Consider the following 23,724-nt stretch of genomic DNA (forward strand, 5'->3'; position numbering starts at 1 on the left):
ATTCCATCACACAGTATACATATTGCAGTTTCTCAGTTTCTTTGCAACTGTAGGCATGATATGTCTGCCTTCTCTAACTTTATCTATGTTGTGAAAAAGTTCTCAGATAGACCGAACCCTACGCCAGAGCGCTGCACTGCATCACATCCCTGGAAACCTCCCTCTGTTTTGACATCAGTTCAACCATCCATTTCCTTTGCCAGTTGTTCAATCAGCTGCCAAACTCTAATGGCTTGATTTCCTCCCCAGTTCATATTATTCCATTTCCCCCCCATAAGCATTCATTTGGAGACTTAATCAAATGTTTTGCTGAAGCGCACATGAACTTCATTTGCCTGTATCCCAGATCAACACCTTCAGGCAGAAAAAGACATGAGACTAAGCTATTGAAATTTCTATTCAACGAACACATCATTTGTTAATTAACTGCAACGTCCTACTATGTTAACTTGGCCCTCATTCTCAATTTACTTAGAGGTGAGTTGATGTACAAATATACCTCCATGTCAATGCAGGAACATTTACAATGTAGTATAGCAAGTACACTTATAGGATGCTTTAAGAGCCCAAAAGGATTAGTACCCACCCCAGCCAAACTGTTGTTCAGAGTGGAGCTACTAACGTGTGGCCCTTAGGCCAGCAACAGCAGCAATAGAAGCGTCACCAAGTAGCTTGTTAGAAATTTAAATCCTCGGGCCTCTCCAGGAACCTACTGAAGCGGAATGGATGGGCCCAAAGCTCAAAAACCTGCATTTTCTTACTCACAATGTAGAGTAAGAGGTAGAAAGCTTCCAATCATGACGTCATGGCATCTCATATTCTGTATGTTCTGTTTCTGTTCTACTCCCCTTTGTCAAGTCCACATAACTGATGCAAGATTGAACAAATCCTGTGCCTTTAAGGAAAAGTAAAAGAGTAAATAAAAATATTTCAACTTTTTTAGTAACCAAAAAAACAACCTGTGTTTTAACAAGCCCTCCAGAAGATATTCACACTTATTAAAGTTTATAGAGCTTTGGTCTCAAGAAAGCCTCCCTGGAGGATATGATGCTGAACCAGATCTTTGAAAGATGATCAGCAGTGGTGAGGCACACCACTGGCTGGCGTGCCTCAGTGGATTGAGCGCCGGCCTGCAAACCAAAGGGTCACCAGTTCAACTCCCAGTCAGGACACAGGCCTAAGTTATGGGCCAGGTCCCCAGTAGGGGGCACACAGGAGACAACCACATATTGATGTTTTTATCTCCCTCTCTTCTTCCTTTCCCATCTAAAAATAAATAAATAATTTTAAAAAATGAGTAGGAATTGATAAAGTAAAGTGTGTGTAAGGGAAAGGGAAAAGGTTCTAGAGAGAAGCAACAAGCAGACTTTGGTAATAAGTATGAAGAGGAGCAGACAGTTTAAATAACTGTTTTTTCAAGTTGTTGGTGACCTGTTGATGAGTTATGACATCAGTTTAATGGGTAAAATGAAATAGACTAAGAATAGAATAAGGCACGTAGGATACAATACAAATTATCACAATATAGTGCATGTGGTAGGCCTAAGTATTGTTTTGTGAAACTTCATTATTGTTTAGATATTTTATTCTTGTTTTTAATTTTAAGAGAATCTATATATTCCTTTCATATGAAATAAATTCATGAGTACTCTGTCAGTAAGATCATACAGGGTTAATTAGGACAACGTTGAGAATAAATTCCCCCTTCTATGGCAGACTTTAAAAGTGCAAATCATTTTCCTATTGGAAAGATAAATTTTCTTGTGGTACAAAATACAAAAGCATAAAAGGGCATAACCTCTCCCATACATCTACATCTTTTAGCCACCCAGTTTCTCTCCCCATAGGTGGTCAAGGTTATCGGTTTCCTAGATAGCACTCCAAGCCTAGAATGCATGTGTGTGCGTGTTTGTACATGTATTCCTTATTTTTCCTGTCCTCTTAAAAAAAACAGCTGGTAAAATACTATAAACATTGTCTCTCCACCATGTTTTTTCTACTTAATGATATATACTGAAATTATTTTCCATTATTGCACTTTAAGACCACTCTCATTTTATACAGTTGCATGTTATTATATCCTAAGGATATAGCATAAGTCATTTAACCAATATTCCTTTTTTAAAGATTTTATCTTTAGAGAGGGGAAGAGAGGGAGAAATGGAAGAAGAGAAACATCACTGTGTGGTTGCCTCTTTCACGCACCTACTGGGGACCTGGCCCGCAACCCAGGCATGTGCCCTGACTGGGAATCGAACCAGAGACCCTTTGATTCGCAGGCTGGAACTCAATCTGCTGAGTCACACCAGCCAGGACCAATATTCTAATTAATGAACATTTCATTCATTTTCACATTTCACTCCTGCTACAACATGACAAGGCATAACTTTCTGTTCATGTCATTTCACATACTGCAAGTCTATCCGTAGGATCAGTGCCTAGAAGTAAAATGGCTAGGTCAAAATGCCACGTGTTATTTTGGTACATGTGGCCAAATTGCTGTTCGTAGAGCACTCCCATCAGTAATAAGAGCGATTTTTTTTTTCTCGATAATTTTGCCAACTCAGTGAGTGTGTCATCAACCTATTTGATCTTTGCTAAGCATGAAAACAAATGACAACTCACTGCAATTTTAATTTGCATTCTGCTTTTGAGCGAGGATGAATTTTTTTGCCAAATCAGAAAGTGTTTCAGAATCGTACTTCCTTTTCTCTGCCCATTTGTGGTACTTGTTGCCCGTTTTTGTTTCTGTTAGGTGATTGGCCTTTTCTTATTCAGACAAAAACAGTTTGCAACTTAGAGTAAAAACGTGTTTTTTTGCGACAAGGATTTTAATGAATGTTTCTTCTGACAAGCAGAAATATTCTAACCTTAAGGTGAAACCTGAAAATATTGCAACAAACCTTTGCATTGCATAGCAGTGGCCTTTGCCCTTCTTAGCAAACAACAATCGTGGTCAGAAACTCGATGTGATGAAAAATTACAGAAGAGCTGCAGATTCAGTTTTAAACAAATTATAAACGGGCATCGCATGTAAATACCAGCCTTCTTTTTCTATCACCCTAACAGAATGTAATAGCAATGACGGAGTTTCTCACTTCAAAGCATCTCTGACAACCACCTCCCATTATTCCAAAATGCTCCATTAACCAAAGAGGAAGGCTCGTGGCCTCCCCCCACATTGCATTTTCTAGCCAAGTGTTAAATAACATTTTTGCAAGCTTCAAATTTCATCCCCTCCTTTTTTTTTCTTTTGGAAAATCAAAGCTGCCCTTTTCCAATCTTCCACACCACCCATGGTGGTTTGCCATTTGACTTCTGAGTTTTATTAGCGTCCTGAGATGTAATTTATCTAGATCAAGAAGGTCAATGCTGAGCAGGTGGGAACTTTCTAATCTCTTTACCCATCTTGTCCACCAGTCCCCTCTCGCTGCTGTTTGTTTTCTTCTTTGCCATCAGAATATGAATTCCTCTTGACATACAAGAAACGCAGTAGTAACTGAAGGGTCCCCACCCTTAGTTCCCATTCACCCATACTATATACTGTCTTCTCCAAAAGAAGACCTGTTCTTTCCTTGACCATTCTGTTTCTCCCAATCTACCTTGAAAAACGTCTCTCACCCTAAACCTTGTTTTTACTTTCTTGAAATCATGCTTTTACTGTACTACAATTTTTTTTTTTTTTTTTAGTTTTTACTTAGCCGTCTTCCACTGCTCTATTCAAAGCAAGTTTCCATAATGATACTTTGGAGTAGGTTGTGTGAGAACATGAGAAGCAATTTTATCATTATTTTTTAATTTCCCTCCAACAGAAAGCTCTGACCTGCATATGGATGCCATCTCTTTGTGAGTGTGCGTGGAGGAGAGGGACAGGAACACTTCTAATGGTTTTCAGACAACTTCTGTTTAAGTGACTGAGTGGGCCACCTGGTCTACCAACTAGATTGCCCAAGGGATGGCTTTGATTGACAGGCAGAATACTTGGTAGAAACAGTGGAGTTTAAATGAGGAAGGTTTTGAACTTGCAACTCACCACCACCCTTGCTGACAGTGAGTGTTGATAGAAAATAGCAGGCTGAGATTTCAAATACATTCAGAAATGCTGTGTGCTTGCAAATTGCAACACTGAAGGCAGTACCATTTTTCTAATCGTAACTTAAAAAACAATACAGCCCCCTTTCTTACTTGTCTGTCTCCAAACACTGTGTCCACGAAGCTGTTTATTCGAAAGCTGTATGATTGAAGGAAAAATGTTGTATCTAGAAGATAGGTAATGGAAATGATTTCAAATGCTAGAGTTGACATTTTTGCATGCCCAGTTCTAGTTTTTGCTCTCCAGAGCCATGCTTCTCAATCACTGATGTGGGGGAATAAGCTGAGGATCTTGCTAAAATACAGTTCCTGGGTGATACTGCTGCCAATGCTCTGAGAACTACACTTTGAGAGACACTGTCCTGGATTCACAAGTAGGCAAGTCATCATAATAAATATGCAGGAGGAGTTGTATGGGTGTGTCCTGGGGTCAAATAACGATTCACACAAATGCCACTTTATTGATTCATCACTGATCTCCATCAACTTCCTCTATGTTGGGTAGTGAGAAAGGAGAACCTCATTATTGCCCTGACCCATGTGGCTCAGTGGGTTAGGTGTTGTCCTTCAAAGCAAAAGGTCACTGGTTCAATTCCCAGTCAGAGCACATGCCTAGGTTGTGGGTTTGGTCCCCAGTCAGTGTGCCTACAAGAGGCAACTGATCAATGTTTCTTTCCCTCTTTTTCTCCTCCCCTCCCCTGTTTCTGAAAAAAATAAAATAAAAGAAATGAATACATAAAATCTGTAAAAAAGAACCTCACTCTTAAACAATTGTACCAGTTTCTTTATATGAGTCAGTATCTCTTGGATAAATCGTCAGTCTTTCAGATTTCCTTACTCTCCCCTGATCCTCTGTAGAATGGCATCCAGTTTGACAGGTGAGGGAAAATGACACAGCTTTCATGACCTAAAGTCCCCAAGCAGGCCCCTGTGCTCTCCTTGACCCTCGGGTCTCTGCAGCAATACCCCCTTTCTGCCTGCTGAGTGTGTCTACCCTACTGATCTCATGGCCATGTAAACTTGTATTTTCATCATGAAATGCCATACTCTGTACACTAAACTACATCGATTGCTGAAGGGACTCTTAATATCTGAGTTACCACTAAAGAGCATTTAAAATTCTAAATACAACATTATGATACCTCTTCAAGCAGGTATGACTATCATTATGGGTAAGGATAACGGCAACATAAAGCCACTCAACACATTTTTTTGGAGGGATGGGTGCAGACTTGGTGTTTACAGATAGAACACGGTGGGAAAAACAGAAACAAGAGAGAGAGAAGCTATGGCCATAATCACTGTGATTTATTTCAACAGGGGAGGAAAAGACAAATACATGGAAAAATAATTTCACACTAAAAAGACCACTTTAAGGGATACTTATTTTAAGTAAAGCAATTTTACTGTTCAACCACTCTCCCATAAATGTATACCAATTTAAATTCTACTCTTCAGATTCTGAACAACCTAGATTGTGTTATGGGAGAAACATATCACAAGTCACATGATGGTTCTCAAGGAAGACATAACCCAGCTTTGTGCACTAAATTTACTTAGAGATGCCATAGCGATATTTCCTCTTAAATATACAGTTCCGTATCCTGGTATTTCACTTATGATACTTCTGTCATTGAACATAGAGTATATTATAGATTTAACTAATGCAGTTCTATGGTACGTAAGTACTCCTGTCATCTAACAGACAAAATTGGCTGATATTAGTATGCTTTCTCCACTGTACTTTGTAATCACCTATGTGGTCCAAATACCTTCAAATTGCCACATATCTGCTGTTGCTTCTTTCCTCCTGGCTCTTCTTTAAGCAGTAGCATTAGTGTGACTAGACTCATTCATTCACATATTGGGAAAAAAAATAGAGAGTTATGCATACTATTGGGAATACCAAATAATTCAAAATATATCTGATACATATTTTGAAAAAGAAATGCCCTAGTTGTAAATTACTTAAATTACTACCCAGTGTAAGTGCATTCGTTCGATAGTTTCAAAACCACATATATTAGAAACTTAGAGTTTGTATGCCCAATATTCTGAAGCTATAGCGTCCAACTTCTGAACACTTGATTGCCTCCTCTGGACATAATGAACATTCAACAATTACCGATCATAAGAATGCAGAAAGTACATTGTTAATAAAACAGCTATGCTTACTTAACTTGGACTATTTTAACAATAGTTGTGATTTTAAGGTTTGAAAGCTCGAAATTCATTTATGATGATGACTATGTAACATGCTAGGCATTAAAATGAGAATGATTTTCTTAAAATTAATAATTCTGTGAGGCATTCAAAAGTCAAAATATGAAAGCACTCAGCAATGTGTAGGATATAACTGAAATTTTACTTACTAACCATGTGTGCATACTTTTAATTTTCGAGATTTTCAAAGACCTATTTTCAAACACATGTAGAGAAAATATAGATAGACCTGCATCTCTGTCTTTTAAATTACTTGTTGAAATTAGTGATAAGAAACACAATATTAATAATTCATGGTAACATTTATTACAGTACATCTCCTAGTATTAGCATAGTAATGGTATTAGTGATGGACATAATTGGAGAGATAAGAAATGCAAAATTATGCACATATACACACACACACATACTTGTATGCTTCACTCAAAACTAAATAGATGTTTTTTGAGATATTATATTGTATATTCTATTATATCTGCAGTTGGATGTTAGAGACAGCATTATTCTTTGTTATCTTTAATTCCTCAATGAGTCAGTGATGAACAGAAACATTACCTTCGCTTATGAATAAGTTAAATAGAATTTTTGAGCTATAAAATAAGAATGACAATTTAAAGTGGCTGTAGAATAGAGAAGTAATCTGTTAAAAGTATTTCTGATTTGAATAGCAACAAAACAATCAATAGGGCTATGAGATTAGGGATGAAAAAACATTGTTTTGCCAGTTTTTCACTATTGAAAACAATGCTGAAAGTACATCCTTTGTAGGTCTCCTCATAAACCCATGTGATAATACCTAAAAGTACAATTGCTGACTCAGAGTATTGACATTTTTATCATATCTTGTAAATTACATTTCCCCAGCAACAGAAAATGGCATGAACGTATTGTTTTCATTTGCATAGCCCTAGTTGAATAGCTTTTCGCATTTGCTAGCCATTCATTTGTCCTCGTATGAGTTTGCGTGATTTCTAGCAGAGTGTTTGCTTTCTTTTACAGATTGATGCGAATCCTCTGTATATTCTGGATTTTAGCAGTTATATTCATCTAAACTGCAGGTCCACAATTCTTTATCTAAAATGTTAGCATTGACTTTACAGGACACCCATGAAAATGTTCCCTTAGGTAGAGTGGTAGAAATTACAGAGTTACAATACAGAAATGAACTATGGCAGGCTAGACGAAGACCTGACACCCCAGAGGAAGAGTGGCGTGTTGTCTTAACCAGAGTAAGGGCTTTTTTCAATTGTGTGTTCTTTCCCTTGATTTTGGAAAAACCCTCGTGTTTGCTTTATTTTCTATACATGTTTAAGGAAAAGCTTCTGAAGGAAAGCCTCAGATTTCTCTTGTTGCTTTTTTCAAAAACCACAAGTTGAATTCAGTACCCATTCTATCACTCGAGTTTACAAGTTGTGGAAGAATTTAGAAAGAGTTGTTTCGATAATGACTATAATTTTGGTACAGCCCTTAATAGTAAAAAACAAAGCATCTTTAATTTTATTTGAAGCGTGTGTCAATCACGAAGCCAAAATTGAAAGAAAAAGCTTTTTTCTTTGCTTTTAATGAAAATTACTCTAACTGCTGTTTTATGTTTTAAAAAGAAACTGCTAATGTTTTCATAATACTTACATTGCTCAATACACTCTATCAAGACATCAAGACTTCTGTTTAGTTACCTCATGGGTAATGAATGAAAGCCATGCCATATTGGTCTAAAATAATGGAAATAGCACTGGCCAAGAGGAGTGTGCAAAGCAAGAAAAAGATTTCTTCAGTGACACAGCAAAATTACTTTTCTATTGTCCATGCCTCTCTAGTCCATAGACTTCCCTGTATTCCTTAACCCCCTTGGGGTATTTGCATTAGGAATGACTCAGCCAGAAACTAAAACGTGCCACAGTTAGATTCCATCAGAACCACATTCAAATGTAGTTTTGTTTTGGGTTTTTCTTTTTTTAAAGATTTTATTTATTTATTTTTTTAAAGATTTTATTTATTTATTTTTAGATAGGGAAGGGAGGGAGGAAGAGAGAGAAAGAGAGAGAGAGAGAGAGAGAGAGAGAGAGAGAAACTTCAATATGCAGTTGCTGGGGGTCGTGGCCTGCAACCTAGGCATGTGCCCTAACTGGGAATCGAACCTGCGATGCCTGGTTCACAGCCCGTGCTCAATCCACTGAGCTACGCCAGCCAGGGCTATTTATTTATTTTTAGAGAGGGAAGGGAGGGAGAAAGAGAGAGAGAAACTTCAATATGCAGTTGCTGGGGGCCGTGGCCTGCAACCCAGGCATGTGCCCTGACTGGGAATCGAACCTGCGACACTTTGGTTTGCAGCCCACACTCAATCCACTGAGCTACACCAGCCAGGGCTTCAAATGTAGTTTTAAGAGTCATAGTGTGCAAAGTTGTGCATCTGGGCGGGGGCGGGGGGGGCATATAAACAGATGGCATTGCAAACTATGCTCTATCCATTAAAAAAGGATAGAAAAGTATCTATTTTATTCAATTACACTATTTCATGGACAGTGCTGATACAGACCATGAGAAGACAGACATTCTTTCATTTGTTCATATATTCAGTAATTCAGGGGTTCTCACCCAGGGGTGTTGTTATTCTCCAGGTGACTTGTCAAGTGTCTGGAGATATTTTTGATTGTCACACCTGAGGGCGGAGGAGGTGCTGCTGGCAGCTTGTGACCAGTGACCAGGGACGCTGCAGAGCATCCTGCCACACAGAAAGCCCTTATGCTAAACATCCAGACCAGAATGTCTGTAGTTCTGAGGCCGAAAACCCCTGATTTAAGCTAAACTTACATGTTATCAAAACCAGTTTGTTCTGGTTCCAAGGTCTGTAATTCATCTAATAAAATCCGATTGTTTCTATGTATCATACTTAAGCAAATCCATAGAACCTGTAGTGTAGTAATTAAGTATTTAAGACATACATCAGACAGACCAGGGTTCAAATCTCACATCCACCACTTATCTCATGTCTTAGGCAAGCTCCCTAATCTCTCATGACTGTAGTTTTTGGGGTTTTTTTTTTCAATCTGAAAAATGATAATAACATCCGCCAAAAGGCTCTTAAGTGGAAATTGAGTAAGATTAACTAAAATTTATGTAAGCATAGCAGGATGTTTATACTTAGTAAGTTCTCAATAAATGGTAGCGCTTAGTATTCCCTTTGCATTTACAAACTTATTTTATCCTTACCTACTGTGAATATCCTGGTCACATAGCATATTTCATGGTTTCTAAGATATCATTGATTAGAATATGCATCATTATTTTATCTGCCGCTAAGAAAAAAGTGCTGCCAATTAGGCTCTGACACACCATCGTTTATAAAATGTGGTCCAGCTTCACAGCAGTTAATCTGGGGAAACACAATGTGGGCCTTACACATCGCGATTGTAAAGCCCACTGGTGGGTCTTCTTCACTTAGGTGCAAGTGAACAAGCCTACCATTAACCACATTCGGCTTCCATTTCACTTAGAAAGATACAGGGGCAGAAACACAGCTTCCCAGGAAGGGGCGATTCAAAAGCAGTCTCTACAACCACTCACAGCACCACCCTAGCGCTGTTCTCTTCACAGCATCTGTTCGCTCCCAGATGACAGCTCAGGTGCAAAGGAAGGAGACTCACACAGAGCTCTGGTCTGGGTCAGCCCTGGCCTAGAAGTGCCTTGTGCCCCCCAAATCAATCAATGTCTTATAAGTAGAATTTCCAGCATCTGTGAAAGGTACGTGCTCAGTTACAAGAGCTACTATACTCAGAGCGTCCCCCAAAAATGACAGCTTTCCACTAGACATTTGTGGTTCATCCATAGAACTCCTAAACCAGCTGTAATTTACCAGTCCGCCTCCTTTTTTTATGCCAAAGCAATGGTGTGTACCAACACATTGGACATTTCGACATTTCAACTCAGGTTTCCAGGGAGAAGATAGCCAGAAGTATCTTTGAAGGTCAAATTCTCATGCAGAGAGGCAAAATAAGCTGTGAACCCTTTATCCACAATCATATCTGTCATTTTCACTCATTTCTTAATTAAGGATACTGAAATTCACAGCCTTTAAGTGACTTGCCCCAACTGGTGAATTAATAAGCCTGGAACCTGGACGTTCATATTGCCTATCTGGTGACTTCCGACAACACTGTAATACAATAAAGCAGGGGTCAGCAAACTGCAGTCCACAGGCCAAATTCTATCTGCCGCCTGCTTTTGTGAATAAGATGTTATTGAAACACAACCATGATCGTTTGTTTATGTTTTGCATCCATGCACCAATGGAGGAATTCAGATACAATGGGAAGCATAGGGCCCACGAAGCCTAAATCTTTACTGTGTGGCCCCTTACAGAAAATCCTTGTTGAGCTCTGCTCTACAGTATAACTAAGCTGTTAGACTGTCTCTCTCAGTCTGTGTAAGGAGGTAAAAGGCAAAATAGGTTTCTCATGTTTCAGCTATAAAAATAAGTGCCTGAGTAGTTTCTCTGTGTACCTGAAGGTTTTCAGAACCACAATCCCAAACATTTTTCTAGACCGGCAGTTGACTAGCTTTTTCCGTAAAGGGCCAGAGAACAAAGGTTCTAGAATGTATTTTAGAATTTATGGACCATGTGATTTCTGCTGCAAGTAATCAAGTCATGAAAGAACTAGATAACCAGGCTCGGGAGCCCACACTCCTCACCACTAAGACTTGGGAATGTTGTAAAACCTGGGAAGCACCAGTTTCTATAAATGACTCTTCTTTTTTTTATTTTTAAATCCTCACCTGAGGACATGCTCATTGATGAGAGAGAGAGAGGAAGGCATCAATGTGAGAGAGTAACATCAATTGGTTGCCTCTCTCATGTGCCCAGGCTGGGGATTGAACACTGTAGAGACTTTGAAACCTGTAACCCAAGCATGCACCCTGACTGGGGATTGAACCCGCTACCCTTCATTCAGCTTATGGGACAATGTTCCAACCAACTGAGCCACATCAGCCAATATATGAATGACTCTTCTTAAAGCAATGTCCTGTGTTGCTTTTAAACCAGATTAGAAATTTACTCTGTATAAAGATTTTGAGAGTAAATGCATTAGGTTTAACAGAAACCAGTACCTCCCTCCAAGCAATGCAAATTTAACTAACCCCCTTGGGAATCTGCTTATAACTGCTATCCGTTCTTTACATTTCTTTAGCCTGACCTTAACCCATCAGCCAGAGTGAGCTATTAGAAAATAAGTCAGCTCACAGCGCTCCTCTGCTGCAAACTTTCTTCTGGTTCTCAGTCGTACTCAGTAATGGCCAGAGACCTCACACAGTTGCCTTTCACGACCTACCCTCCCCAACCTCTCTGGTTTGTTTCTTGCTACTCTCCCCTTGCTCACTAGGCTCCACTCGTCCTGGCTTTCTTATTTTTTCTAAATTGAATATGCAAGACACACTCCTGCCCCAGGGCCTTTGCACTTGCTACTTCTTCTGCACGGCTTGTTCTTCCCTGAAGTAGCTGCTTCATTCATTCCCTCACTCCCTCCTAGTCTTTATTTGAATGCCACCTTCTCAGCGAGCCTCTCAGTTCTTTGTCAGATGTCCACCTCCCGCCTTCTCACACCCCACACCTATGTCTTCTATCCCCGCCTGATGATTTTTCCCCTCTTTAACACATCCCATCCTCCGATATATCATAATTTCCTTCTTATTGCCCATTGTCTCCATTAGAGTATAAGCATCACAAGAACAGAAACATTTGTGTCTGTTTTATTCACAGTTATGTATCCAGCACCGAAATAGTGTTTAGAACATAATAGGTGTTCAGTAAATATTTACTGAGTGAATTAAGATGTTGGGGTGGTCAAGGGAGCAAGATATAGTTTGTGAAAAGAATTCTGCCAATAAGACTTTGAAACGCCTTCTGTACAAGTAGGGGGCTTATAAGAGAAGGCATCAGTCTCAGTACTTGATGAGCATGCCTATGTCCACTCTTTCATTGGCCTTGAAGATTTTAAGTATGTACCTTGGTAGATGATATCTTCTTGGTTTCATAACACTTGCCACTTTAAAAATCAATACTGCATTATACTTTGTATATCTGGACAGATTTTGTTTTGTTTTATTTTTTGAAATCCATACATCTCTGGGTCAGGGGAAAAGAACCTCCCTTTGGTGGGATGCCCTTGATTAGCTCAGACTAGAAAGAGAGAACCTGTCATTCTTCATCAGTCAGCTTGGCATGTACTTAACAGGGTGCAGTTACAGTGAAAGAGGGCTGCGTTGCTGTGGCCTAGCAAGCCTAATTGTAGATTTCAAAAAAAAAAAAAAAAAAGAAAAACAGCCAGTGTGAAGAGAGAGAAAGAAACTGAACTGCACAATGTTGTGTTTTTCCATCCATCAGCCTTCATTTGTCAGAGTCCTCTTGACAATCCAGGGCAGAGAAGCCAGGCTCTAACACGGTATTGATTCCATTGCATTTCTCGTTTCTTGCTACCCTTCTTAGCCAACAGTTTGTATGGGGAATGAGAGATGTGCAGTCAATAGATGTGACCAGGGCACATTGGTTTGAAAGGCTTACTTTGTTTTTTGTCATCCCAGAAAGGTGTTTTTTTTTTCATTGATTGTTTGTTTGTTGTACTGTAACACTGTAATTGTCAGCTGTTGCTGCAGTAACAAACAGTCCCCAAATCCCTGTGGATTTATAATAACAAGCAGATATTATCCACTCATGCAGATCAGCTGCAACTTTCTCCATACTATGAGTCAGGTTCAAGTGTTCTCATTCTACACTGTGGATCTGCCCCAAATGTCTTGTTCCAGAACCCGGACTAAAAAAGCAATTTCTACACAGTACACCATTCTCTCGTGGCAGAAGACAGGAAGTAGACATACTAGCAAATCTTGAATTGCCCTTGAAGACCCAGCTCAGAGATGTCATATAGTCACTTCTGCCCACAGTTTGTTGATAAAGAGTGAGGCACATGCTCAAGCCCAAGGTTGATGGTGAGGAAACTGTATTCACCCACAGGACAGATATGTTCACAGAGCCTGTGAAAAATGATGAACTAACAAATCACAGCATTCACAAACATCTTACAATCTAATTGATTTGAAAATGCATTTTTTTTGGCATTTCAGCATCTCTAAAGTTGATATATGTCCTGCAATACAGCATCTACAAAGTCTAATTGCTTTAAAAAACAAACTTCCTTAGCAGTTCATAAAATAGTAGCAGTCCTTACAGCCCGTGATGTCTTAGATTTGATAGAAAAACTATGGATTGTGGTTATTGACAAACTAGCCACAAATGGTAGGAAATACTCTTTACAGCTAAGTAAAGTTAGTCCATGAGCACTTAGTTTGTTAATGAAAAAGTTGTCATTTTTATCTTGAATTTTGTTGATTTTCAGTAGCAGCATGCCCACACATCTCATTGAGAGAGGAGTGGGAAGCCATGCATTAGTACGAATCATTTCTAGCTCTCTATTCTTCTATTCGTAAGTTGATGTGTGTGTGTGTGTGTGTGTGTGTCCATTTTTAGAATATCAATTAGAATAGACACTGCCATTCCCTTGCTTAAAAACTTTCTCTGGCTTCTCCGCTAAGGTCCTGAGGTTGCTATACTTGTAAAAGATGCCTTTTCACTCCGGTTCCTGCCTTCTACTCTTGCACCCTTTCTTCCCACTTCCCGACATGGGCTCTCCGTGCTGCCTCTGGTTCCTGTCTTACATAATTCAGAGTCACTCTTGCAATTCCTGCCATCATCTGTCCCATTTTCAACCAGGTGCATGAGCTGCTTCTGTTCCAAGCCTTAGCTCATCCCTCCCTCCCGCACGAGGTCTGTACCTACCCACTTGTCCTTCGAACACAGAACTGATTCATTCCTTCTCTGGGCCCACTTTACATTACCCTTTGCTGCTGGTCATACCCGCTGTACTCGAAGTTTAATATGTGATCGTTCGTAGCCTTCAGAAGGGGTTACCTTATGCCTAGTAGTATTCGCAGTTCCTAGCCAAAATTTTGAAATGCAGTAAACACTCAATAAATGTTTGTCAAAGGAATAAATGAATGAATGAATGTGGGAGCATACAAGCAAAGGCTGTTCATATCCTCTTTATTTTGTGATATAGATGTATATCTACACACTCACATACATATATATTCATATATTTAACAATAGGTGAAATGATAGCAATGTAAATAAATTTAAAATGAGAAAAAAACAAGGCAAAGGTCATTAGGAACATAAACTTTCTAGTAAAACACATACACAATCAGCTTAATGTTGAATTACAAAGATGATATTCAAGGAAGCAATTCTCAAAAAATACAAGTATATATTAATATGCATGTGAATTATTACTTTTACCCTCTAAGGTGTTGTTTAGTGTTTTGTCATCAGTAGCCATTGCTTCACTGCCCGTCAGACTATCCACTTCCCAATGTTAGTGATGCTGTTTAATAAGAAATAAGCAGCCCTGAAGGTGCTTAGAGAGTTACTGCATTTCAAAAACCTCTCAGGGCTGAATTTAAAAATACACCCTGATATGCTGCTAGTGAGTGTTAATGAAGGCTTATTCCCTATTACATAATTAATAAAAAATCATCTTCTTAAACATATGCATGTGCTGGTAGTAAACTGTCAATATTGTACTATGGTGAAAATAAAACTCTAGTCAGATATTATAAGGGTCTTACCTCCTGGTGCATACATACGCTTACAGTGCCAGGGGTATAGTAACAATAAGGCAGGGATAAAATACCTGCATGGAAATGTTCTGTTATTAGAAGTGAGATTTTTTTTTTTGGTTGAAATCCCACAAAGACTTTCTGGTCTGAAAATTCTTTGAGGTCAAATACTTTCTACTTACAAAAACCGGCCACTGTAATTAGCTACGTTTCCATTGTAGTGGCGACTGCCTCTCCCTTATCTTGAATCATATAAAGATGTGAGGTCCTTTGTGAAACAAAAGGTTTACTCAGCCCAGTTCTCTGACCCACATGTCATCCGTTTGGCAATCATAAACCCACTCAAAGGCACCCATGGAACATTTTCAAGGCTATGTAAGAATTTCTTTCCTTTTCTGTGGGAAGATACAATGTTTTCTCCCAACGACACCCTGGAAGGATGTTGCAGAATGTACTGGCATTAAAGAGGAGGAGAAAAATTAACACATGAAAAAATATGGCCACCAGGTGTAGCACATGCCCACATACGCACTATACACAGCAGAGTAAGAATATAGTGGTGGCTTACTTCCCGGTTGTAATCGCAACTCTGCCATTCACCGGCTAGGTGGCCTTGGGCAAGTTGACTCAATATACCACAGTTTCGGCATCTGTAAAATCAGATGACACCCTTTCTATAGGAGCGTAAGTATGAGGGGAAAATGTATGACACACGCAATGTTCATCACAAAGCAGACTTTTCGAGACCCCGTTCATATTACTGCAGCAGTTAATGTCATTTTAGCAATGCGTTGGCATTTTCAGCACAGCTAGGGAGTGTGGTATTTTCCTATCTTTGCACAGTCGTGCAGGTCAGCTCAGGGGTTTGGGGTGGTTGGCTGGTTGGTTTTGTTTCGCTTTTTGATTTTCCATGTCAAGTGTTAATCGCATAGATGGCTATGGAAAACTAGTAATTTACTTTGTGTACACTTCCATCTTTTGTGGATAATTGTCTGCTTTTTGTAAGGTATTTTTCTCACAGTAAGTTAAGAAAACTATGCCCGAGAATATTTGAGGGAATTTAATGGATATATTGCACTACAGCTGACCCTTCAAGCAAAATTTGACCCTGAATAGCTGACCTATTTTTCAACTAATAAATTCAAACTGTGAATAAATGTAGTGAGGTCCATTGGAGAAATCTATCTTCCAAATGGTCTCTCTAAAGTGATTTTTCAAAGGTGCATGTAATTAGAGATCTAGTTCTCCAAGAAGTGCTAAGGAGAAGGAACCACAAATACCTTAGAGATGGACATGCTTTCTCTCACTCATTGCTCTATTTCTGTAGGACCAGCTGTAAATCTCATCCGGGTACTTAACCTCTTCGTTATTTCATTGAACAATGAAGAGCTGGCAATTGTAGTGATGAAAGCACATGCTGACAGGAAGCATTTCTATAAAGGGGCATGATGTGACTTTGCAAAGCTCATTCATCCAAGGACTAAATCTAGGGCTAATTTGATAGCCCGGAGAAATATTTTACTTCCTGCAGGTGCAAAACACGGACATTCCCCGTGGCATGCCACCTTTTTCTCAGTCCACCTGGCAAGCACCTGCTTAGAACTCCCAGCTCTCAGTCATATCCGGGCTGCCCTAACGTCCGCTTTGTTGCCATTTCTGTTCATTTGCAAATGAAAATGCCTCCAACTAAGATTTCTATGTTCATTTCCTAAAAGAATTCCTTGTAATATCAAATGCAGTCTCCTAACCCTGCCTATTTACCGGTGCCTTGCAAATAGTAGCATCAATCCTTTCTGATGTTTGGAACTGTTCATCTGCACTTGAAGAACAGGGGCAGGGAGAGAAAGGTGTTAGTGTCAACCATTTCACTGCATACAAGAAGCACTGGTAAAATTATTGACGATTTGTGGTCATTTTCTACAGATATAAAATTTACAATTTTAAAGAAAGGAAGAAATATTCAACCCTCACAGAGTACACTCTGAACTCAACCTTCTTACAATTATGCAAAATTTTTAAAAATCACTTTTATGCCATGGCTGGTGTGGCTCAGTGGATTGAATGCCAGCCTGTGAACGAAAGGGTCGCTGGTTCAATTCCCAGTCAGGGCACATGCCTGGATTATGGGCCAGGTCCCCAGTAGGGGGTGCTGGAGAGGCACCAGCACATTGATATTTCTGTCCCTCTCTCTCTCCCTCCCTTCTTCTCGCTCTGAAAATAAATAAATAAAATCTTTTTAAAAATCGCTTTTAGAATATTTTTAAAGATTTTATTTATTTATTTTTAGAGGGGGAAGGGAGGGAGATAGAGAGAGAGAGAAACATCAATGTGCGGTTGCTGGGGGTCATGGCCTGCAACCCAGGCATGTACCCTGACTGGGAATTGAACCTGCGACACTTTGGTTTGCAGCCTGCACTCAATCCACTGAGCTACGCCAGCCGGGGTTAAGAATTTTTTATTCTAGAGAATGAATTAACACTTTTAACTTCATTTCTTCCATTATTATTGTCCCTAAAGGTGGTGCCTGTGCATGTGTGTGTGTGTTGCGCATGTACCCATTAACACACAGAGTCAGTCTTCATGCTGTGGACACTTTTTAACCAAGGCACCTACCTCCCACTGGTGTTTATTATAATCAGAGCTGAAGAAATAATCGGTCTTAAGAGCGTGGGCTGAGCACCCAGAAGTTGCAAGATGTGCAGCCATGTCATATAAGATTACAGTAACTTGCGTTCAGAGGATGCCCAGCTCTGATGAGCTGAGAGAAGAGGCACGGACCGATATGTAAAGGAAACAGGGGCCTCAAGACACCGTCCACGCAGCAGTGCCAGGAGGCTACAGGGTGGGAGAGGGAGGAAGAGATAAGGCTTAATCAGGAGCTGCTATCGGGGGAAGGTAGCCTGAGCCCTGACTGATGCCTGACATTGATTAATCGATGCTCCATCCTGGTGTTTAACAAGTGTTCCATCCAGAAACTCTTCTGTAATATTCAACTTCACTTGCTTCGGCCACAATTTATGCACATTTCCTTTGTTCTCTCTTCAAGAGAGCTAGACAGAAGCCAGTAACAAAGCGCTTATAGTCGTACATCTAGAGAGGGGTTTGGTTTTTTTGTTGTTGTTGTCATACTTCTGTCTTCTCCAGACTAAGGAAAAGCAAACAAGTTTCTTAAAATGATTTAACCACTTCTCAGAAGGTTTCTTCCATTCAACTGCTTAATAATCAATAAACTTTGGTACTGTACTTGAAGTGTTTCCTCTTTGGAAAGAAACTTCATAATTTTGACAGTGATGTCGAAAGAATCATTTGGTTTCTATTTCAAAACAGAATGTCGGATCCCAAGCCCCAAAGGGAATTCTGTTAAACCGAGAACTTTGTAAACCAGAATGAGCATTAGGATTACTGAGATGATTGGCACGAGCAATAGTATTTATCCGTATTGATCCTATTTATAAATCATACTTTTAATTATTGCATTTTACTCTTTTGACAAAAAGAGGTCTCTTCCTCTATGGTAGTATTATATTCTAATGTAAGGAGATTTTGGATACATTTCTAAAACTTGAGTGTGTTTCACTAAGACCTCTATTTCTTTGCAGTTGAGGCTCCTCTTTGCGCCCCTGCGTCTGTGCAGACATCGATCTGCAATACCTGTTGAGTCTCTAAGGGTACAGTTACATTTAGTGATTTTCTCGCTAACTGTGAAGTTAATCCGCACTGTATGTGTTCTTTTCTCCAGGAAACCGAAGTAGCAGTTCAGGCGAAACAGCCGGATGTGGAAGGGATTTTGTCCAAAGGGCAGCATTTGTACAAGGAAAAACCAGCCACTCAGCCTGTGAAGGTAATGAAGCAACCCTCTAGCGATATCCCTTATCTCATAATGGGCGATTCTTCTCCCATTGTGCATTGGCCACTGGCGTGCTCTATTTATAATCGATGAAATAACTTGTAAAGAAATATCGGCCAGACCGCAATAGCAGAGGCAGAGCTGTCTTTCTGATCAACATAGCCTATTTATATATTGTGATCTTAAGGCTATTAACTAGTCATTGCATGGAAGGAGTCACTGCTATCCCAGTGTGCTGCCATCAATACAGAAAGTAGTCCCGCCTTCAAGGTAGATTAAATTCTTTGAGGCTTTATTGCTTTGCTCGCCAGCCTTGATGCTTTTCATATTGTTTGCCTTAATTCAAATCAAGCTCCTGCATCAGACGGCCTGTCTCCAACAGCTGTACAGAATCATAATATGGTCTGTGACCTTTGCTTTCTTCTGTTGTTCTTTCTTATGAAAGAGGAATCGGCATTCAGGCTTCAGTACTTTATTGGGCCAAGACTTTTTTAGTGAAATGTCATGTACTGGCTCCTCTCTTTGGTGAGAAAGCTGGCCTGGGAGAAAGCTTTCTGCCTCTCTCCTTTCCCCGTGTGCATTTTGAAGTCTAGGACATGTGTCTTCACGGGCTGTTGCATGAGAGGCGGGATGGAAAGCCAGCTCAGTTTTCAGAAATAGCCGAGTGGTGGTTTCCATTTGCGAAGGACAGCCCAGTCAGCGATAGATAGATGTGAGGCACAGGCTACCTTATTTCGTGTATCTCACCCAAATGGTAATGGCTCCCGTGCTGATGAAGGTTCCCGCAGGCCTGTAATGGCGTCCATTTTATTGATCAGCCCTGGTTTCTCCAGCTAATGTTGCAGGCCGAGATTTAGGGAGCCTCACACTCGTGTTTAAGCCTGCTCTGAGACAGTGCAGGTCAATAACCCCATTATACAGGACTAGTTCGTCCTTGCAAACTACATTACCATGACTTGGACTCTGCCTCGAAGGTCGCCGCTTACACTAGGCCCCAGCTTCATTTCTAGAACATTGTTTTCCTTACCATTTACCAAGGGCTTTTCTTTAGGTAAAGTTGGAGTTTTAGCCTCAACGGGATGTCCGAATGCCAGGTGCTGAAGAGCCCCTGTTTCTGTAGATAGATCAATAGGCATTTGTGGAGGAAGACATTGCCTCCCTCCCAACATCTGAAAGAATAATAACAATTTGCATCCAGTCCCAAGCCCGGTGTGATCATTTCTTCTTCTTTTTTAAATATTTTATTTCTTTATTTTTAGAGAAAGGGGAAGGGAGAGAGAAAGAGGGGGAGAGAAACATTAATATGTGGTTACCTCTTGTGCACCCCCTACTGAGGACCTGGCCTGCAACCCAGCCATGTGTCCTGAGTGGGATTCGAACAGGCGACCCTTTGGTTCAGAGGCTGGTGCTCAGTCCACTGAGCCATACCAGCCAGGCCTGGTGTGACAATTTCCAGGAACTAACAATGTGTGGTCCATATTTAGATGAGAGACCTGGAGAAGGGACTGAAAGCAGCCGATGTGAGGGTTTCTGCTGACGCTGTAAGCTGAGCCAGTCTGCTAGCAGCCGCCTTTCTCAGTGAACAGACTGACTCCCATAGCAGGCACCGGAGCAGAAACATGGGCTCTTTTTGTAGTCAGCTCTGCCTATTCTTGTTTGATCCACAAAGATGTTATGTGGGTTTTGGTAGAATCGTTACAGATTACAAATGTGTATTTAAATTGGCTTCTCCTTTTGTGCCTTTATTTAAAAACAAAAAAACAAAAAGCAGGGGAAAGTCTTAATGGAAAGTCAGTGAGACATTTATTTAATTTTATTTTTAGCTTTTATTGAATTTATTGGGGCAACATTGGTTAACAAAATTATATAGGTTTCAGGTGCACAATCCCACATCACATCATCTGTACGCTGTACTGTGTGTTCACCACCCCAGGTCAAGTCTCCTTCCATCACCATTCATCCCCCTTTACCCTCTCCTGCCTCCCCCACCCCCACTTCCCCCCTGGTCATCACCAGATTGTTGTCTGTGTCTATGAGCTTTTCTTTCTTTCTTTTTGTTTTGCTTAGTCCTTTCATTTTTTTTGCCTTGTCCCCTCCCCGCCCCCTCCCTTCTGACAGCTGTCAGTCTGTTCTGTGTACTATGAGCTGTTTCTATTTTGTTTGTTACTTTATTTTTGTAGTAGATTGCACTTATGAGTGAAATCATATGCTATTTGTCTTTGCCTGACTGGCTTATTTTGTCTTCAGTGCATGTAAACAATCCAAGCAGTTGATCCTAACTTACCACAGCTGCTGCATTAACAGTGGAAAAAGGGAATTATGTTTCCAAAATCAGAGAAAGCGCAGTGAGCTGTTAACTTTCCCTCTATTTCATATACCTTAAAACCATTTCGCAAAGTCAGAATTCCCCTTCCTTCCTCCCTTCCTCCCCTCTCTTTCTTTTCTCTTTTCTTTCTTTCCTCCTTTTCTCCTTCCCATGTCCTCTCAAGTCAGCTCATTTGGGAGAAGCAGAATTTAAGTAAAACTCATTCCTGTTCTACCATTATCCCTTAGGTTTGGAGAAGATTAAACATATCAGGCTGATAGTGATAAACGGGCAAGATTGATGCTGGAGGTGTAGAGAAATAGTTGATTCACGTGCAACCTTTGCTCTAAGCCATGGCCTTGAAACCGCCTGAAAATTACCTGGGGGTTGTGGTAGCAAGAAACACTAGAGGCTCAAAAATGACTTCATAGTTCAGAACATGGAGCCCAGCAATACAAGGCTGCAAGGGACTATTTAAATCTGCACCGATCAAAACTATTTTATTTTATTTTATTTTATTTTATTTTATTTTATTTATTTTTGCAGAGGGGAAAGGAGGAAGAAAGAGAAGGAGAGAAACATCAATGTGTGGTTGCATCTTGAGCGCCACCTACTGGGGACCTGGCCCGCAACCCAGGCATGTGCCCTGATGGGGAATCGAACCGGCAACCCTTTGGTTTGCAGGCTGGCACTCAATCCACTGAGCCACACCAGCCAGGACCAATAACTTCTTTTTAAAGTTATAAATGATTTTTCTGAAGAGTTGTCCATTGCTCTGTTAGTACATAAACAAGGCCTGTTTTCAACTTCATTTTGCTGTATCAAAATTTTTTAATTATGCTGTTCCTAATGCCTTTTCCCCTAACTGTCCGGGTTCTTACCCCTTAATAGAAAGAAAAAGGGCCCCAGTAGCCTGTGGAACATTTTCATGAAAGAAGTTTGGTTTCTTGCAGGGGGTGGGGGAGAGGATGGGGGAGTAGGTACATTTAGGAACTATAATAATTATGAAGAAGAAAGTGATATTCTTAAAAAGGACAGTGAAAACCCTGCATGGTATATGCATAAGATTGAGTATTTAAATGGATAATTATATGTCCTCTGCTTGCAGACGTTTTAATTAAGGACACGTCAGAGGAGGACTCTGTTGCTTAGGAAATTAACTGTCTATTGGCACCCCCGTGTTCTACAGCAGACAGCCTGTCTGTGCAGCTCCTACTCTCGCCTCCCAGGCTGACTCCTACTCGAGAGCCGGGCTCATCTATGTTTAGTTGTTTTTTTTTTTTCCACTTCATCAACTTATCTAAGATTTTTTTAATTTTCAAAGATGGTAAAATCCTAGAATAGTGTGATTGAAGATAGAAGTTTCTTTGTTTTGCTATCCTTCCCCCTCTTTCCATCCTTCCCCTCCCCTCCCTCCCTCCCCCCTCCTTCCCCTCCCCTCCTTCCCCCTCCCCCTCTCCCCCTCCCCTCCTTCCCCTCCCCTCCCTCCTTCTCTCTTCCCTTCTCCCCTCCTCCACTCTTCCCCCTCCTCTCTTCCCCCTCCTCTCTCCCCCCTCCTCTCTCCCCCTCTCCCTCACATATACACACAATTTTATCTCATCTGATTTGTAAATCATTCCTTCATCTTAACATCAAAAATTGTTGAAAACTTCTTGAATAAGTTAAAGTGTTTCACATTTCACTTAAGTTGTGCCTTTGGTAATAGTGTCTTACAATAGTGCTATTGATGAAATCATTTTAATATGTTTCATTTTCTACAAATCAATGACTAGGTCCTCAGTAGCACCCAGTTTAGCAGTTAAAAAGCAACAAACACAATTGACACAGTAGCAACGATACTGACAAATACAAAAAAAAAAAGCCCCTTGTTCTTGATTTTTAAAATTGTTTTCTTTAACGCTCTTTCGACCTTAAACACTTAGATGACATTTTCTTCTCTACATACTCATTCTTTAACTTGGGACACTACTATTTCTGTTAAATTTTGAACAGATCAAAGTATTTCAAAATACTAGTATCTATTAGAACTGAGAGCATTAATGAACTTTCAAATGTCATGGTTACTTGCTGAAGTGATAAGGTGAAATCAACTGGTGTGCTTTGCTAACTTTTTAGATGATTACAAAAATATTGCTAACATGAATCCACTAATATATTTCATTGCTGCTCTTGAATTCTTTTGAAATGTAATAGAAAAAGTAAGATGTTCAGATCCTCCTGTATTTGGCCAAAGGGTTCCACCCCAACCTGAAACACAAAGTAATTGCTATAGACAAATGGTCAAGAGAGCAGTTAGAACCTTCCAGGCATCGTTGCCTCCGATAGAAGCTGCAAACTGACAGCATCGTCAGTCATTTTCAATTATAGTCAATCACAACCAGGGATGTTTCATTTTCCCAGCTGTTTTGTTGTTAATTAACTAGATTAAACTGGTTTGTTTTTTTTTCTCCCAACGAATTTGTTCTGCCAGCAGCAAGCAACATCTAAACATTTCTAATAACATCCTTAGGTCTTTTTTTTTTTGCAGGGGGAGTGGGGCTGGTAATTTTTAATATATTACTCACAACAGAAGTATGTCTGAAGATTTTTT

General features: G+C 40.1%; 1 protein-coding gene across 4 annotated transcripts in view; it reads left to right on the forward strand.

Annotated features, from left to right (window-relative positions):
- The window catches only part of DMD (dystrophin), a 1,939,942-nt gene that overhangs the window by 1,244,069 nt on the left and 672,149 nt on the right, over positions 1–23,724 (forward strand). For all 4 annotated transcript variants that reach the window (XM_045855895.1, XM_045855896.1, XM_045855898.1 and 1 more), the window contains one exon: positions 18,722–18,823. In XM_045855895.1, the coding sequence (XP_045711851.1) occupies positions 18,722–18,823 (102 nt within the window). The remainder of the gene's footprint in view (positions 1–18,721; positions 18,824–23,724) is intronic.

This window comes from Phyllostomus hastatus, unplaced genomic scaffold (assembly GCF_019186645.2).
Source record: "Phyllostomus hastatus isolate PE091 unplaced genomic scaffold, TTU_PhHast_1.1 phas_scaffold_12, whole genome shotgun sequence".
Taxonomy (NCBI): domain Eukaryota; kingdom Metazoa; phylum Chordata; class Mammalia; order Chiroptera; family Phyllostomidae; genus Phyllostomus; species Phyllostomus hastatus.